The sequence below is a fragment of the Pleurodeles waltl genome, chromosome 1_2, assembly GCF_031143425.1.
Source record: "Pleurodeles waltl isolate 20211129_DDA chromosome 1_2, aPleWal1.hap1.20221129, whole genome shotgun sequence".
Lineage (NCBI taxonomy): Eukaryota > Metazoa > Chordata > Amphibia > Caudata > Salamandridae > Pleurodeles > Pleurodeles waltl.
This window is the reverse complement of record NC_090437.1, coordinates 98,679,570-98,706,156: the sequence shown is the minus strand read 5'-3', so window position 1 is coordinate 98,706,156 and position 26,587 is coordinate 98,679,570. Positions and strand designations below refer to the sequence as shown.

Below are 26,587 nucleotides of genomic sequence, written 5' to 3'. Positions count from 1 at the left end.
TCTGTATGAAATCTATGAACCCTGCACACTCTGCTTAATTTGACATACCAATAGATTAAAAATACAAATATCTGATGAATTTTAGGTGGATGTGTCAAATGGTGCCAAAGGTATTAGCATCTTAACACTTTTTGCAAAATAATTTAGACATGGCTAACAAATTTTGTGCAGCTCTATAAAATTGCCTCAACTTGATAATCAAATTAAATATTTTTGTCACGCCTTTAACTTTGTCCTCAAGCCAAACCCTACCCACAGTGAGATCTCATTGAAACTTGAAATACCTGCACTTCGCTTAAGTAAATCAGAGATGGATGTCATCAGCGATGTCGTCTATGATGTAATTCAACATGCCATGATTGATGTAATATATGAGGTCATAAGCAGTGCATTTGGAGCACAAGTTATAGTAAGCTTAGTAAAGTTTAAACTTTAAATGATGAATTTTATGGCTTTTAAATATTAGTTTTTATCTTATTTCAACACCCAACTATAATTTGCTTTGCACACCAGCAAGACATCCAGGCAAACTATATCACACAACAAATGCAATGCTCGTGATCTCATTTTGGTGGTTTGGTGTGAATCAGTTCATTAGTTTTTGAGAAATTAAGGATTAAAGATATTTGTATGCCTGGATGGTTGTGTTTGAGGGACTCTCGCAAACGTCCCTTGAACCTAACTTCAAAACATAGAGTATTCTGATCAGCTTAGGGCTTTTTTTGCCCTTTGGCCTCCTCGCTCCCGCAGGACTTCTGAGTGCTTGGAACATGGAACATGAAAGAAAAGGTTGCAGCAGCCATTACAGGACACGGGGATTTATTCCCCTGTCCTGAGATTGTTAAAAAAAATAGAGTGCAGGGTAGGGATACCATGCACCCCCCAGCCCTTGGGGAGGACGTGTCCCGGAGGGATCTACCCTGGGACCAAAATGAAAACAAAATGTATTTTTTTGCCTTGATCCTGTGGAACTACTGCAGGACTCCCAGGAGATTGCAGCATAAAAAAAGTGGAACCTGACCGGCGTTGTTATTTTTTTTGAATAATTTGATCGTTGTGGTGGGCAAGAAATCATCATTATGAAATATATTGGGGGGGGGGGGGGGGGGGAGAAGGTGAGTGGTTTTCCCTTTCCTGAGCCACAACTGGGCCCCGGGAACCTCATCCTCTGTGGCCCATTACAAATTAACAGGGGAGGGGTCATGCAACCCACCTCCTCTTGCCAAAATTGGGCCCCAGGACCCCATCTCCTGGGGCTGAACATTAAGCAAAGGGCTGATTTATAAAAGAAAAAACAATGGGAGGGTGGCGCGCATCCCTCCTCCTCAAGCCTCTGTTGGACCTTGGGGACCCCTATCTCCGGGGCTAAATAACTTAAAGAAGGTGATGGGACCCATGCGCCCTCCTCCCCGTGCAGGTATCCTGCCGGAGACCCATCCACCATGGCACGGTACAACACAGTGTCCCGGGGAGCCTACACCTAGGACACTATGGTTTCCTGCATGAGAGAGTTCAGGCATACACTGCCTGAATAAAAAAATAAGTTGTGTTGGTGCCCTGGGTGTGCACCAAGACACCCACATAATACAAAATATACTGGCACCACTATGTGTGCCATCTGGGGAGCCAGCTGGAGCTATGGGGGGCCCTGGGACTCTCCAAGCGACCCCCTCATGAGATAAAACATATGGGTTTTTTAATGTGGTCACCGGGACAAATACAATTGTTTTAAAAAAAAGATAATAAATGAGTGGCAGGAGCCACACATTTATTCACTGCTCCGTGAAGGAGCTCCCCATAATACTTGGATTTTTTTAACCTTGGCAGTGTAACTACAAGGGTATAGGGCATTTATTTTTATGTTGCTGGGGGCTTCAAGGAGTGTATCAGCCCCCCAGCAAATCCATGACGTGAGGAGAACTTACCATATTTTTTGCAGAAAAGTGCAGGCAAGGAAAGCATGATGTCCTGGGAGTTGGGCCATGGGACACCGTAAGAGAGCCAGCCCCTGGGGGTGGGGTCCTTGGGGCCATACAGTGGCTTTGGGAGGGTGGCCCACGCCCCCTCTCCTCAATTTGAATGTCGGCCCTGGGGGGGGCAGGTCCCCGGGTTGTGTAGAAGGTTCGGGGTGGGTCCTACACACCCCTCCCCTTAATTTGAATGTCAGCCCGAGGTGATAGATTCCTCAGGTCCAGCTAAAGGCTCAAAGAGGGGGATTGCATGCCCCAATCCCTAACTAACATATTGACCCCAGGGCCTGTGGAACGCTTGGGGAGGGGAGATGCATGCCTCTCCTAATTTAGATATAATCCCTGGGAGGGTAGGGGCCCGGGTCTCAAATGGGCTCAGGGAGGTTGACATGCCACTCTCCACAAAACCATACAGTGTGCCGCCCCCGGGCCCTGGCCAGTTATTTTTTAAATGCACTTCTTTTCAAAAAATGACAGCGGATTTTCAGATCCACCTCACATTTATGGTAAAATTAAAAAACAGTATACAACTTCTCAAATCAGAGTCTCACATGAAAGCTACATTTATTCTTTAATCATAGTCTCAGCATCTTCTTTCAAACAAATGCAGTAGAACAGTGGTTCCCAACCTGTGGTCCGGGGACCCCTGGGGGTCCACGAAGCCTTCTCAGGGGGTCCACGGGAGCCTAGAAACTTAAAAAATATGAACAAATATTGACAAATTAGGTCCCCAGCTTCCAGTAATGACTCAGGCTGGGGTCCCCGGATTCCCATGATGATTCAGTGGGGGTCCCTGGGTTCCATTAATGTTAAATTGGGGGTCCACAGAAATCAAAAGGTTGGGAACCACTGCAGTAGAACATCGTTACATTGGGTTAGTTTAAGCTTCTGGCCAGATCTTTCGTACATGCCCTAATCCCAATGAATTTTGGGCCTAGCCCTTCATCAGGGGAATCATTTCCTGAAAAATAATTCAAAACCATCCGGTTTATAGAAATAGGATTGCACCCCACCATTCAAAATAAAGTACTTAAAAAAAATATCCAGAATTTCAGTAGCAAGGTAACTCATGCCTGTTAAAGCATACTACATAACAGGTGATGTAAACAATGCTTCTGGTTATGCCTGGTTTAAGCTTGGTGTGACACATGCCGTATCAAATCAGCCATTACTTATAAGAATTTATATGAACCGTATCATGCAAACATGTGCAGCTTCACATTGGTGATAAAACCGGTAAGCAAATATTAGTAGTATTTGAAGATGTGCAGAAAAACATCAACAAATAAAATGTTACACTGAAGATCAGAGTGCTAAAGGACTGCCAACTGTGCCCGCCAAGTGAGATTCTGAGCATAATTATCAAGGCTTTAGCATTCTTCCTTGCAGACTATAATGAAGGGTTAGTTTAGGAGTACTTACTTGGGCGATCATGCTGTAGTGAGAGCTTGTCAGGTAATCACAACTGGTATAAACAGGATAAAATGGTGAAGCTAGAGCTCATGCAAGAGCAGAAATCGACCAACGTATTTCTTGTGTTGTTAGTAACATATCTGCATGATCATACCCCGTTCACTCATCCATAATAAGTATAACAGATGTTCCCGTCCTTCAAGTAACTGTACTCTCACTTATATGATCTGTTCGGCATTCATCAAGGTTGCCATCTTGTCTTACTTATTATCCCGGGTTGTAAAAATAAAGAAGATGGCAATCACATGACGTGAGGAACCCCATCTTGGAACCAGAATAAGTGTGGCCTAATATACAACTTATGTTTCTGAAATGTAGCAAAAGCAGAAATTCATCTTCTCTAAACAGTATGAATGTGTGGGTATCATGACTGATTTAATCTAACCAAAAATGTGGTACAATGCAATGCGATTGTTACGCCACTCCATTAGAGACTTATGGCTATACCTTACGCCTGCACATCTAGCAACATGTCTGTACCTAAGAGAATTCGCAAAAACACTGCATATCGTAGTAAGCATGTGGTGATGATCAACCGTGCAAAGAAACATGGCATCAGTGAACATGTTCAGAGCATGTCTTAGTTAACATGTGCAAATAAACAATACTCAAAACCATGAAACTAACCATGTCATTTGTGAATCAATGAAAGCAACCGGATCAAATGGGTACAAAGAATGGACTGAATGGATTTACACCAAATTGCAAAAAGCACAATCTGGGGAGCAATATTTAGCATCCTGCCAAATTTGGTGTAATTCAGTTCCACAGTTTTTTTCCTGTAGCCTGTCTTAAAGATGTCTATGGAAAATGCATGAGGATTTTGCGTTTTGGGAACCCCTTTTTTCTCCGGCCTGCTTGACAGATCAGCCCAAAACATGTTATGCACAATCTAGTCTAACAGTAGCACATTTTTGGAAAGTTTTGCAGAGATTCGTCAAACGGTGTCAAAGTTTCTAACAACACAAAAACACTTTTCCTATGGAACAGCAGACATAACTATAACTACATAGTGGCAATCGTCAGTAGGGATTTTTGACAAATTTATATATATATATGTTCGATGGCATGTGTAGCTGCAGATACACATGCTGTGCACATCCCGCCATCTGGTGTTGGGCTCGGAGTGTTACAAGTTGTTTTTCTTCGAAGAAGTCTTTTCGAGTCACGAGATCGAGGGACTCCTCCCATTTCGGCTCCATTGCGCATGGGCGTTGAATCCATCTTAGATTGTTTTTTTTTTTCCATTGGGTTCGGACGTGTTCCTTTTCGCTCCGTGTTTCGGGTCGGAAAGTTAGTTAGAATCTCGGAAAAATCGTCGGTATTGTTTGCGTTCGGTATCGGGTTAGTTACAACAGATCGACACCGACTTTTGAAGAGCTCCGGTGGCCCTTTGGGGTTTTTTCGATCCCCCATCGGGGCCTGGTCGGCCCGGCCACGTGTCTCTTCAAGGCTGATGGAACAGACCCCATTCCGCTTCTGCCCAAAATGCCATAACAAGTATCCATATACAGATCAGCATCTGGTCTGTAACTTGTGTTTGTCGCCGGAACACAAGGAAGATACTTGTGAAGCCTGTCGAGCGTTTCGGTCCAGGAAGACACTAAGAGACCGAAGAGCAAGAAGACTGCAAATGGCGTCGGCGCCGACAGGACAAGGGCGTTTCGAGAAGGAGGAAGAAACCTTCTCCATCCAAGAATCGGACTCGGATGAGATCGATCCCGAAGAAACGCCGAAAACCGTGAGTAAGACGTCGAAACAAAAAACTCACGAAAAGAGCACAAAAGCCCAGGGGACGCCACCGCCAAAAGGCCATGGCTTAACCCGGAAAATAGGTGACCGAACATCGGCACCGAAAAAGGGCACGCTGGTGTCGAAGTCATCCGACTCCGGTCGAGATACCGCCACACAGCAATCTCGGGCCCGAGATAGCGGCTCCGAGCAAGTTCGGCATCAAGACAGCGGCACCGAAATGAGTCGGCACCGAGAGACAACGACGCCGAAAACAAAAAAGGTTTAGTCAGAACCGAAAAAGGTAGCCGAAAAGGTTTCGATACCGAAACATCCGGCTTCGGAACCGAAATCAAGTTCCTACACAGAGGAACAAAGACTGTCCTCACAAATGAAAATACATAGATTTGGACAGGAATTAGAGACAATGGAGCCAGACTACACCCAAAGAAGGCTCCACATCCAAAAAGAAACGGGAAAGATCAGCACTCTCCCTCCTATTAGGATGAAACACAAACTTGCCTTCCAGGAGAAAGACAAGCAGCCACAGGCAAAGGTGGCTAAACAAGTAAGCCCGCCACCGTCTCCACAACGCTCGCCGCAAACATCACCGGTAGCCACTCCACCTATGATGCAGTCCCCGACCCACACAGGGATGAGTCAAGATGACCCTGACGCATGGGACCTTTATGATGCACCAGTGTCAGATAATAGTCCTGACTGTTATCCAGCTAGACCGTCGCCACCAGAAGATAGTACAGCCTACGCACAGGTGGTGTCAAGGGCAGCGGCATTTCATAATGTCAGCCTACATGCAGAGCCCATTGAAGACGACTTTCTATTTAATACACTGTCGTCCACACACAGCCAGTACCAGAGTCTTCCCATGCTACCCGGGATGCTAAAACACTCCAAACAAGTGTTTGAGGAGCCTGTAAAAGGAAGGGCCATTACTCCAAGAGTGGAGAAAAAATATAAACCGGCACCAACAGACCCCGTGTACATCACACAACAGCTAACACCGGACTCAGTTGTAGTAGGGGCAGCTCGCAAGAGAGCAAACTCACATACTTCAGGAGATGCACCACCTCCAGATAAGGAAAGTCGCAAATTCGACGCAGCAGGCAAAAGGGTGGTGGCACAGGCAGCAAACCAGTGGCGTATTGCAAATTCACAGGCTTTGTTGGCCAGATACGATAGGGCTCATTGGGACGAAATGCAACATTTTATAGAACATTTGCCCAAGGAGTTCCAGAAGAGAGCACAGCTAGTAGTAGAAGAAGGACAGAGTATCTGCAACAATCAGATACGGTCAGCTATGGATGCTGCAGACACAGCTGCTAGAACTGTTAACACAGCAGTGACAATAAGGAGACATGCATGGCTGCGTACATCAGGATTTAAACCAGAAATACAGCAAGCTGTGCTGAATATGCCATTTAACAGACAGCAGTTGTTTGGGCCAGAGGTGGACACTGCTATCGAAAAACTTAAGAAGGACACTGACACGGCCAAAGCCATGGGCGCACTCTACTCCCCACAGAGCAGAGGCACATTTCGAAAAACACAGTTTCGAGGGGGGTTTCGAGGGCAAAGCACAGAACCCACGACCTCACAAACAAGGCCCACTTATCAGCCAATATCTGCGTGGAAGTTTTCGGGGACAATATAGAGGGGGACAGTTCCAAAAAAATAGAGGAAAGTTCCAAAGTCCCAAAACTCCTCAAAATAAGCAGTGACTTACAAGTCACACATCCCCAACACATAACACCTGTGGGGGGGAGACTAAGCAAATTTTACAAACATTGGGCGGAAATAACAACAGATACTTATTATTATCCAGCATGGTTATTGCATAGAATTTCTCAAATTCCCTCCAAACGTCCCACCGAAAACACACAATATGTCAAAACAACATATAGATCTTCTAGGACTTGAAGTTCAGGCGTTGCTACAAAAAGAGGCAATAGAATTAGTACCAAACCAACAGAAAGGAACAGGAGTTTACTCTCTGTACTTTCTCATACCCCAAAAAGACAAGAGTCTGAGACCTATATTAGATCTCAGAACATTAAATACCTACATCAAATCAGATCACTTTCACATGGTGACATTACAGGACGTAATCCCACTGCTCAAACAACAAGACTACATGACAACACTAGACCTAAAGGATGCATATTTCCATATACCGATACATCCTTCACACAGAAAGTACTTAAGGTTTGTATTCCAAGGGGTACACTACCAATTCAAGGTGTTGCCATTCGGAATAACAACTGCGCCAAGAGTTTTTTACAAAATGCCTAGCAGACGTAGCTGCACATATCAGAAGGCAGCAAATACATGTGTTCCCGTACCTAGACGATTGGTTAATCAAAACCAACACGATAGAACGGTGTTCACAACACACAAAGTATGTCATAGAAACCCTCCACAAACTAGGTTTCTCAATCAACTACACAAAGTCACACCTTCTGCCGTGTCAAACACAGCAATACTTAGGGGCGACAATCAACACAGCAAAAGGGATTGCCACGCCAAGCCCACAAAGGGTTCAGGCATTTCACAATTTAATACAGACCATGTATCCAAAACAAAAAATACAAGTCAAGATGGTGTTGAAACTCCTAGGCATGATGTCCTCATGCATAGCCATTGTCCCAAACGCAAGGTTACACATGCGGCCCTTACAACAGTGCCTAGCATCACAATGGTCACAGGCACAGGGTCAACTTCTAGACCTGGTGTTGGTAGACCGCCAAACATACATCTCGTTTTAATGGTGGAACAGTATAAATTTAAACCAAGGGCGGCCTTTCCAAGACCCAGTGCCACAATATGTAATAACGACAGATGCCTCCATGATAGGGTGGGGAGCACACCTCAATCAACACAGCATCCAAGGACAATGGGACACTGAGCAAAAACAGTTTCACATAAATCGCTTAGAACTATTGGCAGTATTTCTAGCGCTGAAAGCTTTTCAACCCATAATAAGCCACAAACACATTCTTGTCAAAACAGACAACATGACAACGATGTATTACCTAAACAAACAGGGAGGGACACACTCAACACAGTTGTGTCTCCTGACACAGAAAATATGGCATTGGGCGATTCACAACCACATTCGCCTAATAGCACAATTTATTCCAGGAATTCAGAATCAGTTAGCAGACAATCTCTCTCGGTATCACCAACAGATCCACGAATGGGAGATTCACCCCCAAATACTGAACACTTACTTCCAAAGTTGGGGAACACCACAAATAGATCTATTTGCAACAAAGGAAAACGCAAAATGCCGAAACTTCGCATCCAGGTACCCACAAGATCAGTCTCCGGGCAATGCGTTACGGATGAGTTGGTCAGGGATATTTGCTTACGCTTTTCCCCCTCTCCCACTCCTTCCATATCTAGTAAACAAGTTGAGTCAAAACAAACTCAAACTCATACTAATAGCGCCAACATGGGCAAGACAACCCTGGTACACAACACTACTAGACCTCTCAGTAGTGCCTCATGTCAAACTACCAAACAGACCAGATCTGTTAACGCAACACAAACAACAGATCAGACACCCAAATCCAGCATCGCTGAATCTAGCAATTTGGCTCCTGAAGTCCTAGAGTTCTGACACTTAGACCTTACACAGGAATGTATGGAGGTCATAAAACAAGCTAGGAAACCTACCACTAGACATTGCTATGCAAATAAGTGGAAAAGATTTGTTTATTACTGCCATAATAATCAAATTCAACCCTTACACGCATCTGCCAAAGACATCGTAAAATACTTACTGCATTTGCAAAAGTCAAAGCTAGCTTTTTCTTCCATTAAGATACATCTTACCGCAATTTCAGCTTACCTGCAAATTACGCACTCAACTTCACTATTTAGGATACCAGTCATAAAAGCGTTTATGGAGGGCCTAAAGAGAATTATACCACCAAGAACACCACCAGTTCCTTCATGGAACCTCAACATTGTCTTAACACGACTCATGGGTCCACCTTTTGAGCCCATGCACTCTTGTGAAATACAATACTTAACATAGAAAGTTGCATTTTTAATTGCCATTACATCTCTAAGAAGAGTAAGTGAGATTCAAGCATTTACCATACAGGAACCATTTATTCAAATACACAAGCATAAAGTAGTTCTACGGACAAATCCTAAATTTTTACCAAAAGTCATATCACCGTTCCACTTGAATCAAACAGTAGAATAACCAGTGTTCTTTCCACAGCCAGATTCTGTAGCTGAAAGAGCACTATATACATTAGACATCAAAAGAGCGTTAATGTACTACATTGACAGAACAAAACTTATTCGCAAAACAAAACAATTATTTATTGCTTTCCAAAAACCTCATACAGGAAATCCAATTTCTAAACAAGGCATTGCTAGATGGATAGTTAAGTGCATTCAAATCTGTTATCTTAAAGCAAAAAGAGAACTGCCTATTACACCAAAGGCACACTCAACTAGAAAGAAAGGTGCTACCATGGCCTTTCTAGGAAATATTCCAATGACCGAAATATGTAAGGCAGCCACATGGTCTACGCCTCATACATTTACCAAACACTACTGTGTAGATGTGTTAACAGCACAACAAGCCACAGTAGGTCAAGCAGTACTACGAACATTGTTTCAAATAACTTCAACTCCTACAGGCTGAGCCACCGCTTTTCGGGAGATAACTGCTTACTAGTCTATGCACAGCATGTGTATCTGCAGCTACACATGCCATCGAACGGAAAATGTCACTTACCCAGTGTACATCTGTTTGTGGCATTAGTCGCTGCAGATTCACATGCGCCCACCCGCCTCCCCGGGAGCCTGTAGCCGTTTAAAAGTTGATCTTGAACATTTGTAAATTTGTAAATACTTAACTTTAAACTACATTAGGTACATACCTATTCACTCCATTGCATGGTCACTATTACTAGTATACACAACTTCTACCTCACCCTCTGCGGGGAAAACAATCTAAGATGGAGTCGACGCCTATGCGCAATGGAGCCGAAATGGGAGGAGTCCCTCGATCTCGTGACTCGAAAAGACTTCTTCGAAGAAAAACAACTTGTAACACTCCGAGCCCAACACCAGATGGCGGGATGTGCACAGCATGTGAATCTGCAGCGACTAATGCCACGAACTGGGTAAGTGACATTTTCCATATATATATATATATATATATATATATATATATATATATACACACGGCAAGTTGAAGGCATTATGCTGAAACTCGTCAGCCGTTAATGGTTTTATGTTTGGTTGTGCTAATAAAAATTGCTGTCGAAAATCCATTTGGTGCCTTTGGAGGTGTTCATGGCGGTGCTGCTGGTCGGGAAGGAGATGGGTTGATAAGTCACATGTATATATGTATATGTATACATGTGTATATATAAGTGTGTGTGTAAATATATATATATATATATATATATATATATATATATATATACACACACACACACATACACCCAGTTTTGGGGTGATTCGTCAATCGGGGGCCGAGAAAAAAGTGGAGTTCCAAAACTCATTTTACCCTTGCATTTTCCCATGGGGACTTTAGACATGACTACAGCCCAAACCACTGAACAGAATTACACCAAATTTGACAGGAAGCTAGATCTTGGTGCGAAGATTGTGCTCTTTGGTATTTGGTGTAAATCCATTCAGTACTTTTGGAGTTATTAAAGGAAATACATATATAGATATCTGGGCAGAGCCTAAGCACAGATCTCATGGTGAAATCTGATTGGCTGTCTGCACTTCAAACAGGCAGCCATCTTGGGACCAATATACATGATAGCACCACATTGAAATGCATTGTAGTGAATGGGAGGTTTTTATGGTCACAAAAAGCAGCAGAATGTATAAAGGTTGATAACAGATTTTTGTTACAATATAAATCATTTGTTGAATGGTCTATACTAATTTTAGGAATTGTGGTGTGCTCTAAGGTGATTTTACCCTGAGAAAAATCTTCTACTGGGATTTCATGAATCAGGTTTGATAGAAAACAGTTTTCGCATGATTTTCCCATAGAGGTTATGGAAGGTGCTCCAGAAGCTAAAATGAGAGCGTATGTTCTGTAAATTCACACTATCTTTCTCAGCCAAATGAGAATGAAGTCTGACATTCTCAGTAAAACATGAACTCCCAACAGCAGCAGCCTGTCAGTTGATTTCCTTGTGTTCTACTGCAACATCCCAAAGTGTTCTTGTAGCCGGGGGATCCCGGCTACGAGTGGGATGAATGACGTATCGGCCGAGGCCGATACGTCATTTCCGCGTCTTCCCGTTGCCGGGGAGACGCGGTCCGAGAGCGGCAGGCACGACGGCGTTGCCCGGGAAACGACGTCCGTTTCCCGGGCTGGAGTGCCTGAAGAGGGAGACGCGCTGCAAAGGAGAGGAGGAGGCGGAGTGGAGAGGACCACGGAACGAGAGAGAAGCAGACGAAGAGCTGGAGGAGAGGAGGAGCAGAAACCCAGGAGAGAAGCAGACGAGGAGCAGGAGGAGAGGAGGAGAGAAGAAGAGCCCCAGAGCCTGGCACAAGGAGACCAGCAGGAGGAACGCTACCAAGCCAGCCACGACCCTGGAGGGTCGTGGCTAAACAAGGTACGGTCCATTTGGACTAGAAGAAGGGAAATTGAAGGGAAAGGGACTGGGGAGGGGTCATAAAGGAGGGTTGGAAAGGGAGGTAGAGGGAAGGGCACCATAACTAGTTCACCAGTATCACTTGTTCCTCCACTCTAAAAACAATAGTTGTGTTTACACTACTTCCCTAAAACACTCCTCACCAGCACCAACCCCCTCCTTCCGTGTGTACCGCCTCCCAGTCCAGGGATAGGAAAAAGGGAGGCGTCCCAAGTAAAAATCCATACTTACCTTAGCGTTTTCCCTTCTGTTTCCGACATCCACCCGGACTTCGACGAGCGAGCGAGGCAGACGGGTCACCTGTAAAACAAGAAAGCCAGAACATATAACCACAAACCTGGGAAAAGATACGGAAGAAGAACAAACTAACTAAAAAAAAGAGACTATAACATTTGTGGTTTGGTGGCACATACCTTACTTCCCGCCTAACTTAACAAAAATAAACCACTTATCACTAACTAAACAACGTCTCAGTGGTCTTTATACTGTTCGACCTGCGACAGTGGTGTCAGAAGTGGGATCAATACCTGTGGGGCCTCCACACAGTAATCGAACAGTATAACAATGAGTGACCAACCCTCGTTGGAGGATATGATAAAGCAATTGGCCGAGGGCCAACATCATCTCCAGCTGGTGTGGGAGGCTCACCAGCGAGAAGACAGGGAAGCGTTGCAGTCAGCTTTGAAAAGTCAGGCAACCATTCTTGCGAACAATCAACTGGTCCATGAGACGGCTATGAAAAAATTGACTGAGACTATTGCTAGTAGTAAAGTACACCCCAATGTCCCAAGTTCCGTGTTACAGAAATATCAAGACGGAGAAGACCCCGAAGCCTTTTTTACTAATTTTGAGAGAGTGGCGTCATCCGCTCAATGGCCTGAGGATAGATGGGGTCAGTACGTCGCCCCCTTACTTACAGGGCTATTACAAGCAGCATATCAATCAGCAAACCCAGGGGGAACCACGCCATACCAAGAGATAAAAACTAGTATCTTAGAACGCGTGGGACATGACACGGAATACTATAGGGTAAAATTTAGAAAAATCAAATGGGGGCCGAATGAAGATCCCCGAACCTTTTATTATCGGGTAAAGGATTTGGCCATAAAATGGCTGGGTGCTTCCGGAAATAGTAGGGAGGAAGTGATCCAAACAATTGTCCTTGAACAATATCTAGAGTCCTTACCTACCACTACTAAGCACTGGATCCGTCAGCATCCAAAAGTGACTACTGAGATGGCAATTGATCTAGCGTGTGCTTATCATCGCTCCACAGATGTAAGAAATATGTCCCCCCGACCCAGCCTGAAACCAGGACCTTCCACTCCTAAAAATATGCCACAGACCTTTTCAGAGGAACCAGTACCTCACCGATTTCCTAACCCTCCACCGGTAGCAGGACCCCAATGTTACAACTGTGGGGAATGGGGCCACATTGCCCGAATGTGCCCCAGAAAACAGGATAGTAGTGAGCCAATGGAAATCGGAGTTACGAGGCGACGGGTACTGTGTACCGGGAAGGGTAACCAGAAGTTTAAACAGCTTCTGAAAGTCAATGGAAAGACCATATGGGCCCTTATTGACTCAGGGTGTAGTCAGTCAGTGGTGAGAAAAGACGTAATTCCCATCGTTGATAAAGGAACCGAACAATGGGTGAATATATGTTGCATACACGGAGATAAGGAACAATACCCTTTATATGACGTCACCGTAGAATGGGGAAAACACCGAGATGTCTTACCAATGGGTCTAATGTCCAATCTGATTGAAGAGTGTATCATTGGAACTGATTATGAACATTTCCAAGAAATTCTAGATTATGTTCGACAACCCAAACTGACACAGGATTGGTGGAGAGACGCTCCTTTTTCTGATAGCAGTATAGAAAGCCCCACAATCAGGAGGAAGTTATCCCGTAGAGAGAAACGAATAGAAAAATTGAATTACTTGGGAAAAGAGAAATCAGGATCAAACACCGGCATTATTGCGGAAACCCATGAAGTCCCTGTCAGTTTTCCCCAACAGCAAAGAATAGATCCTTCTCTCACCCATGCCTGGAAGTCGGCCAGAGAAGAAGAAACCGAAGAGGTGGGTCCCTACTTCCTCATTAAGAAAAACCTCTTATATCGGATAACCACCACGGGTACAGGAGAACATAAACAACAATTAGTGGTACCCGATCATTATAGAAATCAGGTCCTAACGATGGCCCATTGTCAACCCGGGGGAGGTCATTATGGGAGGGAAAAAAACTAAGAATATCTTCTTAGACGGTTCTATTGGCCGGGAGTGTTTGCTCACATACGTAAATATTGTTCCCAGTGTCCCAGATGCCAACTTACTGAACCCGGTAGACCTAGGAAAGCACCGTTAATGCCCCTACCCATAATAGACGTCCCCTTCAGTAGGATGGGAATGGACCTGATTGGACCTGTAGTACCATCCACAAAGGGGTACACTTATATCCTAGTCATGGTTGACTATGCCACCCGATACCCCGAGGCCGTTCCTTTAAAAAGTATGACAACTAAGACAGTGGCCCAGGCAATGATAAATCTTTTTTCCCGAGTTGGGTTCCCACATGAAATACTTACCGACCAGGGGACTCCTTTTATGTCCACTCTTATGAAGCAAGTATGTAAAACCTTGGGTATCTCTCAAATCCGTACCTCGGTATATCATCCACAGACGGATGGACTAGTGGAACGATATAACCGAACAATAAAAACTTTACTGAAAAAATTAATGGAAGAGTCAGGGAGAGACTGGGATCAAAAATTACCCTTAGTATTATACGCCATCCGAACACATGAACAGTCCTCTACAGGCCATAGTCCTTTTGAGCTGGTGTTCGGAAGACAGCCGAGATCTCTTCTTGACATGGCCATCGAAACGTGGGAGGAAGAGGCAGAAGAAGGGGGAAGGCCCCTTCTAGAATATGCTCACAATTTGAGGTCACAGTTACAAGGTCTATGGGACTCAGTCAAAGTAAATATGGAACAAGCTCAAACCATTCAAAAACAATATTATGACCGAGGGAGCAAGTTACGGGTATTACAACCTGGAGATCAGGTTTTGATAATGCGTCCAACCTCAGAACAAAAACTAATCGCAAAATGGCAGGGCCCCTATAAGATAGTAAGAGCAGTAACTCCGGTTACCTACCTGGTTGAATTATCGCACACTCCCCCAAAATCGCAGATTTATCACATAAATCTCCTTAAAAAATGGGAGAACCAGACACTGCGAACACTGCCAGCGTACTGGCGGGATTCCTATGTCCCAATACTAAGTCAAGTATTGAGTTCTGCCCCACTGAAAACGGTAAAGGGGAAGATCTACCCACAGTAAATGAAACCTTAACAAAGGCAGAAAAAGAACAGGTATACCGCTTACTAGAACACTTCCGAGATCTTTTTCAGCATTACCAGGCAAAACCACCTTGATAACCCATAAAATAAGAACCATACCAGGGAAAATTGTGCGGTTACGGCTGTATAGTATACCTGAGGCGAGAAAGCAGATTATAGAGGCTGAAATACAGAAAATGTTAGACCAAGGGGTGATTGAACCGTCCACTAGTCCCTGGTGCTCCCCGGTTGTTTTGGTACCAAAACCCGATGGCACCGTTAGATTTTGTATTGATTTTAGGAAACTTAACGAAAACTCCATGTTTGACACATATCCTATACCCAGAGTTGATGACGTTTTAGAGAAGTTAGGAAAAGCCAAATATATGACTACCTTAGATTTGACAAAAGGGTATTGGCAGATTCCCTTAGCCACGGAAGATAAAGAGAAAACAGCATTTGCCACCCAGTCTGGTCTTTATCAGTTTACGGTGCTTCCCTTTGGTCTCCATGGAGCACCCGCTACTTTCCAGAGGTTAATGGATAAACTCTTAAATCCCTTCCAGTCTTTTGCGGCAGCCTACCTAGACGATGTAGTGATTTTTAGTGAAACCTGGAATGATCATCTAAACCATTTATACCAGATTTTCCACACATTTTTCACCGCTGGATTAACGGCTAATCCTAAAAAGTGCATCATAGGAACACCCGACATATTATACTTGGGCTACAAAATTAGTCAAGGGAATTTAAAACCTCAAACAAAAAAAGTAGAGGCCATACTTAATGCACCTAAACCGACAACAAAGAAAGAGTTACGATCCTTCCTAGGGTTAGTAGGCTACTATAGAAGATTCATACCTGAGTATTCTACACTAGCCGCCCCTCTCACGGACCTTCTGTCTAAGTCACATCCTACTAGGCTAGCGCCCTTTTCGGATCAACAGAACACCAGTTTTGACCAACTAAAATCCTTCCTAACCAAAGATCCAGTTCTCCGATGCCCGGATTTTTCAAAACCTTTCCATCTCTATACTGATGCCTCAGATGTGGGTTTAGGGGGAGTATTGGCTCAACCCGATGGGGACGGTAGGGATCATCCGATAGTATACGTCAGTAGGAAATTGTTTCCCAGGGAACAACACTATCCGACCATTGAAAAAGAATGTCTGGCCATCAAATGGGCCGTGGATACCTTACAATATTACCTTCTAGGACGTCCCTTCATACTGTTTACAGATCATGCTCCCCTCACGTGGTTATCTGCCCATAAGGATACCAATTCCCAGATTTTGAGATGGTTCCTTGAACTGCAACCATTTTCCTTTCAGGTCCGTCACATCCCAGGTCACCAACAGGCCCCAGCTGACTATTTATCTCGTTTCCCAGACACTGCTACGGTCCTCGAGCAGGACCTTTCATGGGGAGAGGTATGTAGCCGGGGGATCCCGGCTACGAGTGGGATGAATGACGTATCGGCCGAGGCCGATATGTCATTTCCGCGTCTTCCCGTTGCCGGGGAGACGCGGTCCGAGAGCGGCAGGCACGACGGCATTGCCCGGGAAACGACGTCCGTTTCCCGGGCTGGAGTGCCTGAAGAGGGAGACGCGCTGCAAAGGAGAGGAGGAGGCGGAGTGGAGAGGACCACGGAACGAGAGAGAAGCAGACGAGGAGCTGGAGGAGAGGAGGAGCAGAAACCCAGGAGAGAAGCAGACGAGGAGCAGGAGGAGAGGAGGAGAGAAGAAGAGCCCCAGAGCCTGGCACAAGGAGACCAGCAGGAGGAACGCTACCAAGCCAGCCACAACCCTGGAGGGTCGTGGCTAAACAAGGTACGGTCCATTTGGACTAGAAGAAGGGAAATTGAAGGGAAAGGGACTGGGGAGGGGTCATAAAGGAGGGTTGGAAAGGGAGGTAGAGGGAAGGGCACTATAACTAGTTCACCAGTATCACTTGTTCCTCCACTCTAAAAACAATAGTTGTGTTTACACTACTTCCCTAAAACACTCCTCACCAGCACCAACCCCCTCCTTCCGTGTGTACCGCCTCCCAGTCCAGGGATAGGAAAAGGGAAGACGTCCCAAGTAAAAATCCATACTTACCTTAGCGTTTTCCCTTCTGTTTCTGACATCCATCCGGACTTCGACGAGCGAACGAGGCAGACGGGTCACCTGTAAAACAAGAAAGCCAGAACATATAACCACGAACCTGGGAAAAGATACGGAAGAAGAACAAACTAACTAAAAAAAAGAGACTATAACATTTGTGGTTTGGTGGCACATACCTTACTTCCCGCCTAACTTAACAAAAATAAACCACTTATCACTAACTAAACAACGTCTCAGTGGTCTTTATACTGTTCGACCTGCGACAGTTCTAAAGAACAACTAGAGCACCAACAGTCTTACTTATGACGTACGTGTGGAACACCTGAAGCCATTATGATTGAATCAAACTGGTAAAACTTAAAACATTTAATATAGAAATGAACAGAACGAAGGAGCTCATTTTGCCATAAAACGTATGGTTAGTGCTGTAGAAAGAAAAATTAGGACTTGTTTTAAGTGAATTCTCAAATATCTTCCTCTTCTATTTCATTAAAACGTGCTGACAAGCAGACTGAAACATGCACTTATTTAACAGCAGCAGACTGCCAGTTAACTCCCTAATGATCAGCAGCTTAACTACATAGTTCTAATGTGCAATTAGAGTCCTAACATTCTGAATTTGTGCCAAAAGTGTGGCACGTCGAACGCCATCTTGATGGAATCATAGTGGAAAACTGAAAACTTAAATGACGAGTTTGAGAGTTATAGTTACCTGAGGGCCTGGGTTATAGTTACTTGAAATAACTCTAACAGCTGAATTGTTATGGTTGAGGGTGTGTAAGATCTGATCTTAACTATAGCTTCCCTATAACATTTGGTCTTATAGTGAAAAAATAATTTTATATATATATATGAATATTTTTTTCAGCAGTTATAGTTATACTTATCTTGAGAAACTATAACCTGTGTCCTAAGGTAACTATAACTCGGGCCCCACCATGCACAGTTTTCTCATTAATAATTTTATTGCAAATATTGCAGCAATATTATCAGTGATGTCATAGACGATGTCAAGACTGATGTAACATTTGGGGTAATTAGCAGTGCATGGCAGGGGCGCTAGTTATAGTTACTTTAGGGCACGAGTTTTAGTTTCTTGAGATAAAAAGAACTATAGCTGCTGAATTTCTATGGTTGTGTGTGTGTGTAAAATGTGACCCTAACAATTACGTTCCTGTACCTTTAATTCTTTTTCAGGTTTTTTAAATGTAAAGTAATATTTAATTACCATACGTTAATCCAACTGCCACTGCTCACAGCCAAAGGCCTTGCACGGAATGGCACTGGTAGCGGGCCGGGGGCTGCGACCAACCCCGCAAATAGTCAATCTTACGCTGTGCACATCTTTGGCCTTGCATGGTGGGGGTTGGCTGCCGGGCCTGGCCTGGCCCCAGGGCCCGGGCCTGCGACCAACCCCCCCCCCCATGTAGTCAGCCTTAAGCGGTGCACAGACTTTGGCCTTGTGTGGCAGGGGGTTGGCTGCCGCCAGGCCAGGCCCTGCTGCTACCCCCCCCAAATGCAGCCAACCCCACGCTGTGGGTCTTTGAGTGTATGTGTGAGTGGGCTGTATGGGCGTGTGATTGAGTGTGTGTGGTAATGTGGATGCATAAGTGGGTCTGTGAGTGTATGAGTGGGTGTGCGAGCAGCTGTGTGAGTCTGTGAGTGGGTGTGTGAGTGGTTTGGTGAGTCTGTGAGTGGGTGTGTGAGTGTGTGAATGGTTCTGTGGGTGTATAAGTGGGTGTGTGAGTATGTGTGCAAGTGGTGTTGTGGGTCTGTGAGTGTGTGTGTGATGGGTGTGTGACTGGGTGTGTGAGTGTGTGCATGTGTAAGTAGGCAAGTGAGTGTGTGAGTGGCTGTGTAAGTCTGACTAGGTGTGGTAGGGTTTTTTTTCGGTCTGTGAGTGAGTGTGTGTTTGTTTTGTTTTTCAAATTTCTTTATCCAGGTTTTACAAGTGTTATTGCACATTCGGTTATATAAAAAGCAAGAGAAAAGTGTCAGGATAATCTCCTTAGGTGAACAATAAAAGATTAAACAATAGCAAACTTGCAGCTCCATGTAGATTCATGTCCCCTGAATATGTCTGGCACACATATGCCCCCCACCCTCTCTCAGTCCCATGGGGTAAGGGTACCTCTACCCTGATCCCTTCTATCAGTTCCAGGCTTTATTTTTCCTTCCAGGGAGCCAAGTCAACTTTTCTCTCAGGTTGTGGCCAGCGAATCACAGCATTACTGTTGGTACACGGATCCATCACAGTGGATTTGTGAGGGATCTGCATTTCTAGAAATACATAAATGTTTTTCCTTGAATAACTACAAAACTACTGAAGAGATTTACACCAAATTACAAAAATAGATCTTTCTGGATCAAGATCCAGCCTTCTGCCAAAGTTGGTGTAATTGCGTTCAGTGCTTTGGGCTGTAGTCATGCCTAAAGACTCTATGGGAAAATGCATGGGGAAAACTCATTTTGGGACCCTCCCCCCCAACAAGACGGTAGCTGAAGTGATTGGCAAACTAGTTTTGAAAATTGCATGAGGATTTGTCAAATGGGGCCAAAGTCTGACAAAACAAGAAAGCTTTTCCTTTGGAAACTAGGTCCTAACTAGAACTACATGCCAATAGGTACTCTATCTATATATATATATATATATATATCTCCAAATCACTGAAAAAACAAAGGTTACAGGGACATTTATAATAGGCTCACAATTTAAACTTACCAAACCATAAAACCTCAGCTGTTAGTTTCCAGTAACTAAAACTCGTGCCCTAAGGTAACAATAACTCACGCCCCCCTCCATGCACAGTTTCTGATTAATAATTTTATAACAAGTATTACATTGATATTATCAATGATGTTAAAAAAGATGTAATTAGTGCTGTAAAATCTTAGGTAATTAGCAGTGCATGGCAAGGGTGTGAGTTATAGTTACCTTGGGGCACGAGTTACACTTGCTTGAAATAACTAACTATAACAGCTGATTTTCTATGATTTTGTATGTTTAAAATGTGAGTCTAACTATAACGTCCAAAGAAAAAAGTACTTAATAGCTTTAAGACCATCATTGTGTCATATGCTGGTGTATAAACTGGTTATGTCCATTGTTACCATTAAGAAATCATCTTCCCAACTGATATCCTCAATCCTTAGTATGAATGTCTTTCGTGTCCCCTATGTATGAAGGCAAGTTCTTTACAATGAGAAAAAGAAAGTGCTCAATGTATATTGATGTTTTTTTCACCAGACTAATTTTAGATGCAATTACTGGCTGTCCTTGGGGCTTAGTAGCATGTTTGTGTATTTTGGTAAATAAATGATAAAAAGTTGGGGTTTGTGGATGTGGACATCTAAGTTTTTGTAATTCCTCTGTGTCTGACATTCCCTTATCATTAACATTCCTGGAGCATGTTATGGAAGTCTGTAATGCTTTTCAAATATTTCTCTTTCTGAATTTGGGTCAGTGGTACATATATATATGAGAGAGAGAGAGATATCTATCTATGCACTTTTAAAAACAAATTATGAGGAATGAGTGACAGGACCATTGGAATAGAGCCAGGAAATCATTTACCTCCTGCACAAATGGTTCATAGATCTTGATCTTTCTTAGTTTGGGGTACTGTTGGAGGGGACATAAACAGGATAAAATGTAGAAGGGTGGTGAATAATGATAGAGCATTTTTAGCTGACATCATTGACAGCAAGACCTTTGCTTTTATTGCTTGTGGTCACTTGAAACCCTAGAATAGTTAAGACCTGGCTAATGAGACATTTAAAAAAACAAATTCACCACCATATTTTAGAGCAAAACAGGGGTACTGGTAATAAATAGGTTACATATTTTATCACAAGAAATGTGTACATCTAGGCCTCTTTTCTGTACACTGTAACCCTGAATACATTTTACACAATCTATTTCATTATGGGAAGTAGAAAGGACAAATCTTTAATTGTTTGTAAAGAGCATTTTGAATAGGGTCTGAGGAATATTTATGTATAGATTTTTCTTCCCTGGGAAACCAATGTATTCTTTATAGCATTGGGAACCATTTTGTACAAGTGTATGTTGAAATGTCAAAACAGCGGAATAAGAATGTGACAGAATGTGCTGCATAGTTTGCCTTCAGCTGCACGTTATACTGCATAATTCGATTTTTCTCTTCACACAATGTAGTCAGTTTTGACAAGCAATGACATTTTGGAAGCTACCAATCTATAATTTGATATCTCCTTATGGGTTATTGGTTTTGGCTTCATTAAGTGATAGTAATCTGTCATTAATTACTGCTTTATTTTCCATTTTGTTTTAGGAATCAATTCAGTCAGCTTTTGAGTCTGCTAATTTGTATGCGCACACCTTTGAAAGATTTTGGTTGTTTTTCAAAGAAAACGAAAGTCTTGATTTGCAGGAACTGAGAGGCCAAGATCATGGTGAGTTGCATTTAATTAAAAATGAGTTGAAATGGTATGCGCAAATAGTTTCAAAGTTGGTTAAAACAAACCATTTGAATTCTGTTTAATCACAGAAATTCACTTTAAGCAGGTTAAGGAGGCATATTTCAGAGCAAATACATACTTCTAGTGGAAATTCAATTAATTCAGTTACAGGTGGTTTCTACTGAACCCCAGATTCAGAAGAAACCACAGTCAAATGGGTTTTCAGCTAATGAATTTCTGTGGAGAAATTCCTTGTGGATTCCAGTTGCATTTTGGAACTGTTTTTGCAATCTGGTATTTTTTATTTAACCAGTAGCATTTCCTGTGTTTGTACTGCATGGACAAGTCAAATATGATGGCTAAAACAGGTTTGCTCTACCTGAATTCAATAGAAACCATTAGCAACTTGTTGACAGTGTTTCTTGATTAAGAAAGAAAACATCCAGCTGAATGCTGCTGATTCTGTTCAGTCTCTTAATGTTTGCAGTTCTTGTGCCAAAAGTCCCATTCTTTTGTGAACTTCTCAATGAATGTCAGACTTTTTTTTTTAAATACAAAAGGGGGGTAGGGACCGGGAGGTTTTATGGTCCAGTGTACAATCTCCCACTATAGTAGTATAAACAAAAGGTACACTGTTCCAAACTACTCTAACATACTAGGGGACCTGGTGTCTCAGGAGCTAGAGCCCTCAAGCATCACAATGGATGACTGGTATCATCGTCGGGAATGCTCCTTGCCAGGCCGGCGCTGCAATGCCTGACGGGCTCCCCGAAAGGGGTCTCTAAGCCGTACTGCTCTGATAGTGACTGGTGGGTTCAAACTATACAGACAGGGCTGCCTGCATCCAGGCACCAGCACAGGTTGGAGAGAACAGAAGAAATTTTTAATTTAAAATTGATTATTCATCTCACAATACACATCATAATTTTAATCAGTACAAAAGGGATGAAGCCCAAGATTAAAAACAAGAGTGAAAGTAACAAAATTGAGTTGTGATGCTCAATTACTCTCAAAAAACAAAAAAACACAGAGGACTACAACTATTATGGTGCCTCTAAACCAGGGTCAACATGTTTTGCGTCTTGCGGTCCAGCCGGATCCATTAACGCTTCATCAGGACCAAAATAATAATAATTGCCTCTTCTCCAAATAATAAAGAAAAATTGAAAAACCTTAATTAAGGATTAAAAAAACAGTCACTCACGTTAAGCAAACTGGCTAAGTCAAAGAAAGGTCGCCCATTCCCAAGTCAAGTCCGGGCTCCTTGGGAAGTGCATTCCAAGGACTCGAATTGACAAATTATGTCAACGGTCCTCAGCAATGGACCTTACCCTCTGGACGGCGCTCTCCTAACAGGAGACTTTTTTTTTATTCAGAGATTGACATTCTCACCCACCTTTCCTTACATATGACCTTTTCCTTGCCATATGGCTAAATCTAAACATTACCCATCTCTTACATCTCACCTGAACTCTTCTCTTTTTCCGAAATATTTTTGTTTTTCTGTTTTCTTGTTTTATAACTCTTAGAATTTTGTATCACTTTGTTTAAAAATATATATATATATATCAACCTATATATAGGTCAGTGAACATTCTAGTCCCTCACACTCATTAAACAAGCGGAGGCAAGTTATTTGTCTGCTTTGTCAATTACTCTTTAGCTTTCAACAATGTAGAGAGTAATAGTCTGTGGTCTAAGTTACAATCCCGGGGGATGGATAGTCATTTGTTACATTTCTTAGTACAATTTCATTCGAACACCTGGATGCAAATTAAGTTATACGGTGGCACAGGATAACTTAAATCCCCTATATCCCTATCCAGGTAATGACCTGACACAGGGGTATATCTTGATGCCTCTATTATTATTATTATTCTTGCAGGTCTTTTGAATTTCTAGGTCATGAAGATGGGTTAACACCTCAATTGGGAGATGTAAAAGGGAGCAATATGGCCTATGCCAATGATTTGGTAATTCTGTTGATGATCCAGCTAAGGCTTGAATGACAGTTGTGCAGACATGAGGAATACAACAAAGTAAATGGTTTAGTAATGAAAGCTTTGAAAATAAAGGTTGTGTTTTTGGTAGGAAAAATCAAGGCTTCTCTAGGAAGACTGACTCCACAGTTTTAAACCTTCCAACTAGCTATCCTTATTTGGGTATAATTGTAGAAAACAAGATAAATTACAATGCACAATGAGAAAATCCTTAAGTATCGAAGCAGTAAAATTGTTTCTATGATTGAGAGACTCTCAAAGAAATATGGCTGCAGATCCAACAACCCCTCAATTGATGTAGTCACATGGAAACTTGCTGTAGTGTTACTTTGAGTCCATTGCACTTACTCTTCACAAGATTTACACCCTAGATGTTGTATTTTTGCATTCATTATGGACATTATGGAGGTTAAGATCCTCAGCGCCCTACTCTAAACTGTGATTACAGTTCGGTTGAACTTCATTAAAGTCTTTGATCCAGGATTTTGTAGAGCGGGGCAAATCACCCGTGAGGGTCTAAAGGCACTGAGGACATACTGATTTGCCCAGAATCATAGGATGTTGAGCCGATACCAAGACATGAACTTGATTCTCCTAGCTCCGAAGCCAGCAGCGCAGGTTGTTAGGCCACATCCTCTCCCTTTACATAATCTGTAGCTGCTTAATTACTTTTGTAACTGTGTCAGAGTTTGGCAAGACACTTTAAAATCATTAATCAATAAGGATTTTTTTTATTAAGCTACTATACTGTTTGGTTTGTAAGAAACTATTTTAACTTGCTCATTAATAGCATATGAATTGCTACCTTTAGAGACCATTGTCAAAATATCACTGTCTAGATGTAAGTTGTTTTCAAAGTCTACTATAAAAATATAGGCTTATGAACATGATCTAGTATCTTCTTTAAACTATAAATTATCTTACTACATCCAAGATTCTTATATGCCGAACAGCATTTTTATCTTGATTCCAAGCTGTCCTTTCAGATACAATATGAATTCGTATGATATAGGTTATTTTATATCTCCTTTTGTCAGTTTGTTAGTTTATGTGGGGAACCAAGGTCAAAATGTAAATCCTGTTGCTTATGTAACTTTTCTGTTAAATCAATTGAAGAAGTAATTTGTGTATATATCTGGCTTTACTTGTCTGAGAAAAAAACTTATTATGTACTACATTTATTGCAAAGGGCTGTCGAACAATCTCTGAAGCTATGTCTTTGTTTTTTTTAATACTGAAACCAATAGATTTTTTAACTTATTTTATTGACTTTATGGTTAACAACATATGACAATAACAGTGATTCGGCCAGACAACAATATTAAACGCTCTTTATCTAATACAATGGTGCCATTAGAACAGGCTAACCATTGGGTCCAAACAACTATTCCAAGTGTGATTCTTAGAACTGTATATCTTGTTTGTCTGACAGTCTGCATGGAGCAACCGTAAGATCATCACAGCTTCACGGCAGCGGCCCTCCCACTTATGTTAACATCCCCCTGATAAAAGAAACAGTAACAACAGGAGGGAAAGTAAAAGATTGACAATGTGTATAATTAGCCATTACACTTATCCACGAGCCTCCTAAAGCAGCTGTGTACTGTTTCCTCTGATGGCACTCCCTTATAGGGAGACCAGTAAACGAAGATGATTCACATTTTATGGTTGCTGCCAACATGTAGACACATGTTTACTCACTGCCTTATCTTGCCTCCTTCCTCAATGCTACGCACTCACACTCCACCCATTTATGTTATTGCCAGTTGCTGCCTAGTCATATTAAACACCAGGTCTACAAAACTGGATGTGACAGCATTTGCCTTGTTTCTTGCCTAGATTCCATGTAAACAAGAGTGTGGGGTCATCATGAGTGTTCTGTCTGTAGCTGTATTAATGATGTGCACCAGTAAAGCCCAGTAGTCCGTCAATGAAGGGCAGGTCCATACCATACAATAGAAGTGTGCCCCCATAAGCTGATGTCCAAGGCACCCCACCTGCACATTAGAAAACATTACATTTATTATTTTAGGTGTGATATAACTCTGTAAGTAGTAATAATGTATTACTTTGAATCTAGAGTTCCTAGGGATTCATGGAGTAATGAGTAGTATGGTAGACCACTCGGTCTCTGTCAAGGTTGTCCCCAGACCAGTGTTTGTGTATCAAGTCATATCACATTTGAAGTGGGTTCTAAGCACTTTATATAACAATTTAGTCATCTATATTTGCTGTCCAGTATGCTAATAGAATGGAGACAATGGTTCCAACAGACCATCCCGCCACCATTTGTACATTGTAGTCACTATTGTGCCATGTAGTAAGAAATCTCATGGGGAAATTCTGTGCTTCTTAATGGTCTCCTGGAATCCTCCAATCTTTACATCCTCAAACAGTCCTCCCAGTGTGCACGGCTCTTTCTCTACTAAGTCATGCAACCCGCTCCAATTTCTTACATGAGGTAGTGCCAGTAATGCTGGCAAAGGAATGTCTTCTGTATATGGCGTCCGCATGCATGTCCTCTGCAATGCTCGTGACCATGTATACCTGAATGTTCTGGCGACCAACTCCTCGTTGCGCCTCAGTGACCATCTCTCTTCCAAATTGTAGCTACCCAGCAAGGTAGTATGGTTCAGAATCAAGGGCGGCCAAGTCACCCTCATACACTGTAAGTCATTGTTTGGTAAGTGCTACCCTAATTCTCTTAGGCCCCAAAGCCAGGTCTAACAGTAATGCATCTATCTCTCTAAAGAGCCTTCTAGGGATTTGTATTGGAAGGGTTGCAAAGAAAATACAATAACTGTGGTAAGCAGCCACTTTAGAGAGGCCTATATTTCCCATAACTGA

At 42.8% G+C, this 26,587-nt stretch overlaps 1 protein-coding gene across 2 annotated transcripts in view; it reads left to right on the top strand.

Moving 5' to 3' along the window:
* DNAH6 (dynein axonemal heavy chain 6) overlaps positions 1-26,587 on the top strand; it is a 1,211,389-nt gene that overhangs the window by 163,030 nt on the left and 1,021,772 nt on the right. For both annotated transcript variants that reach the window (XM_069236637.1, XM_069236634.1), the window contains exon 12: positions 21,614-21,734. In XM_069236637.1, the coding sequence (XP_069092738.1) occupies positions 21,614-21,734 (121 nt within the window). The remainder of the gene's footprint in view (positions 1-21,613; positions 21,735-26,587) is intronic.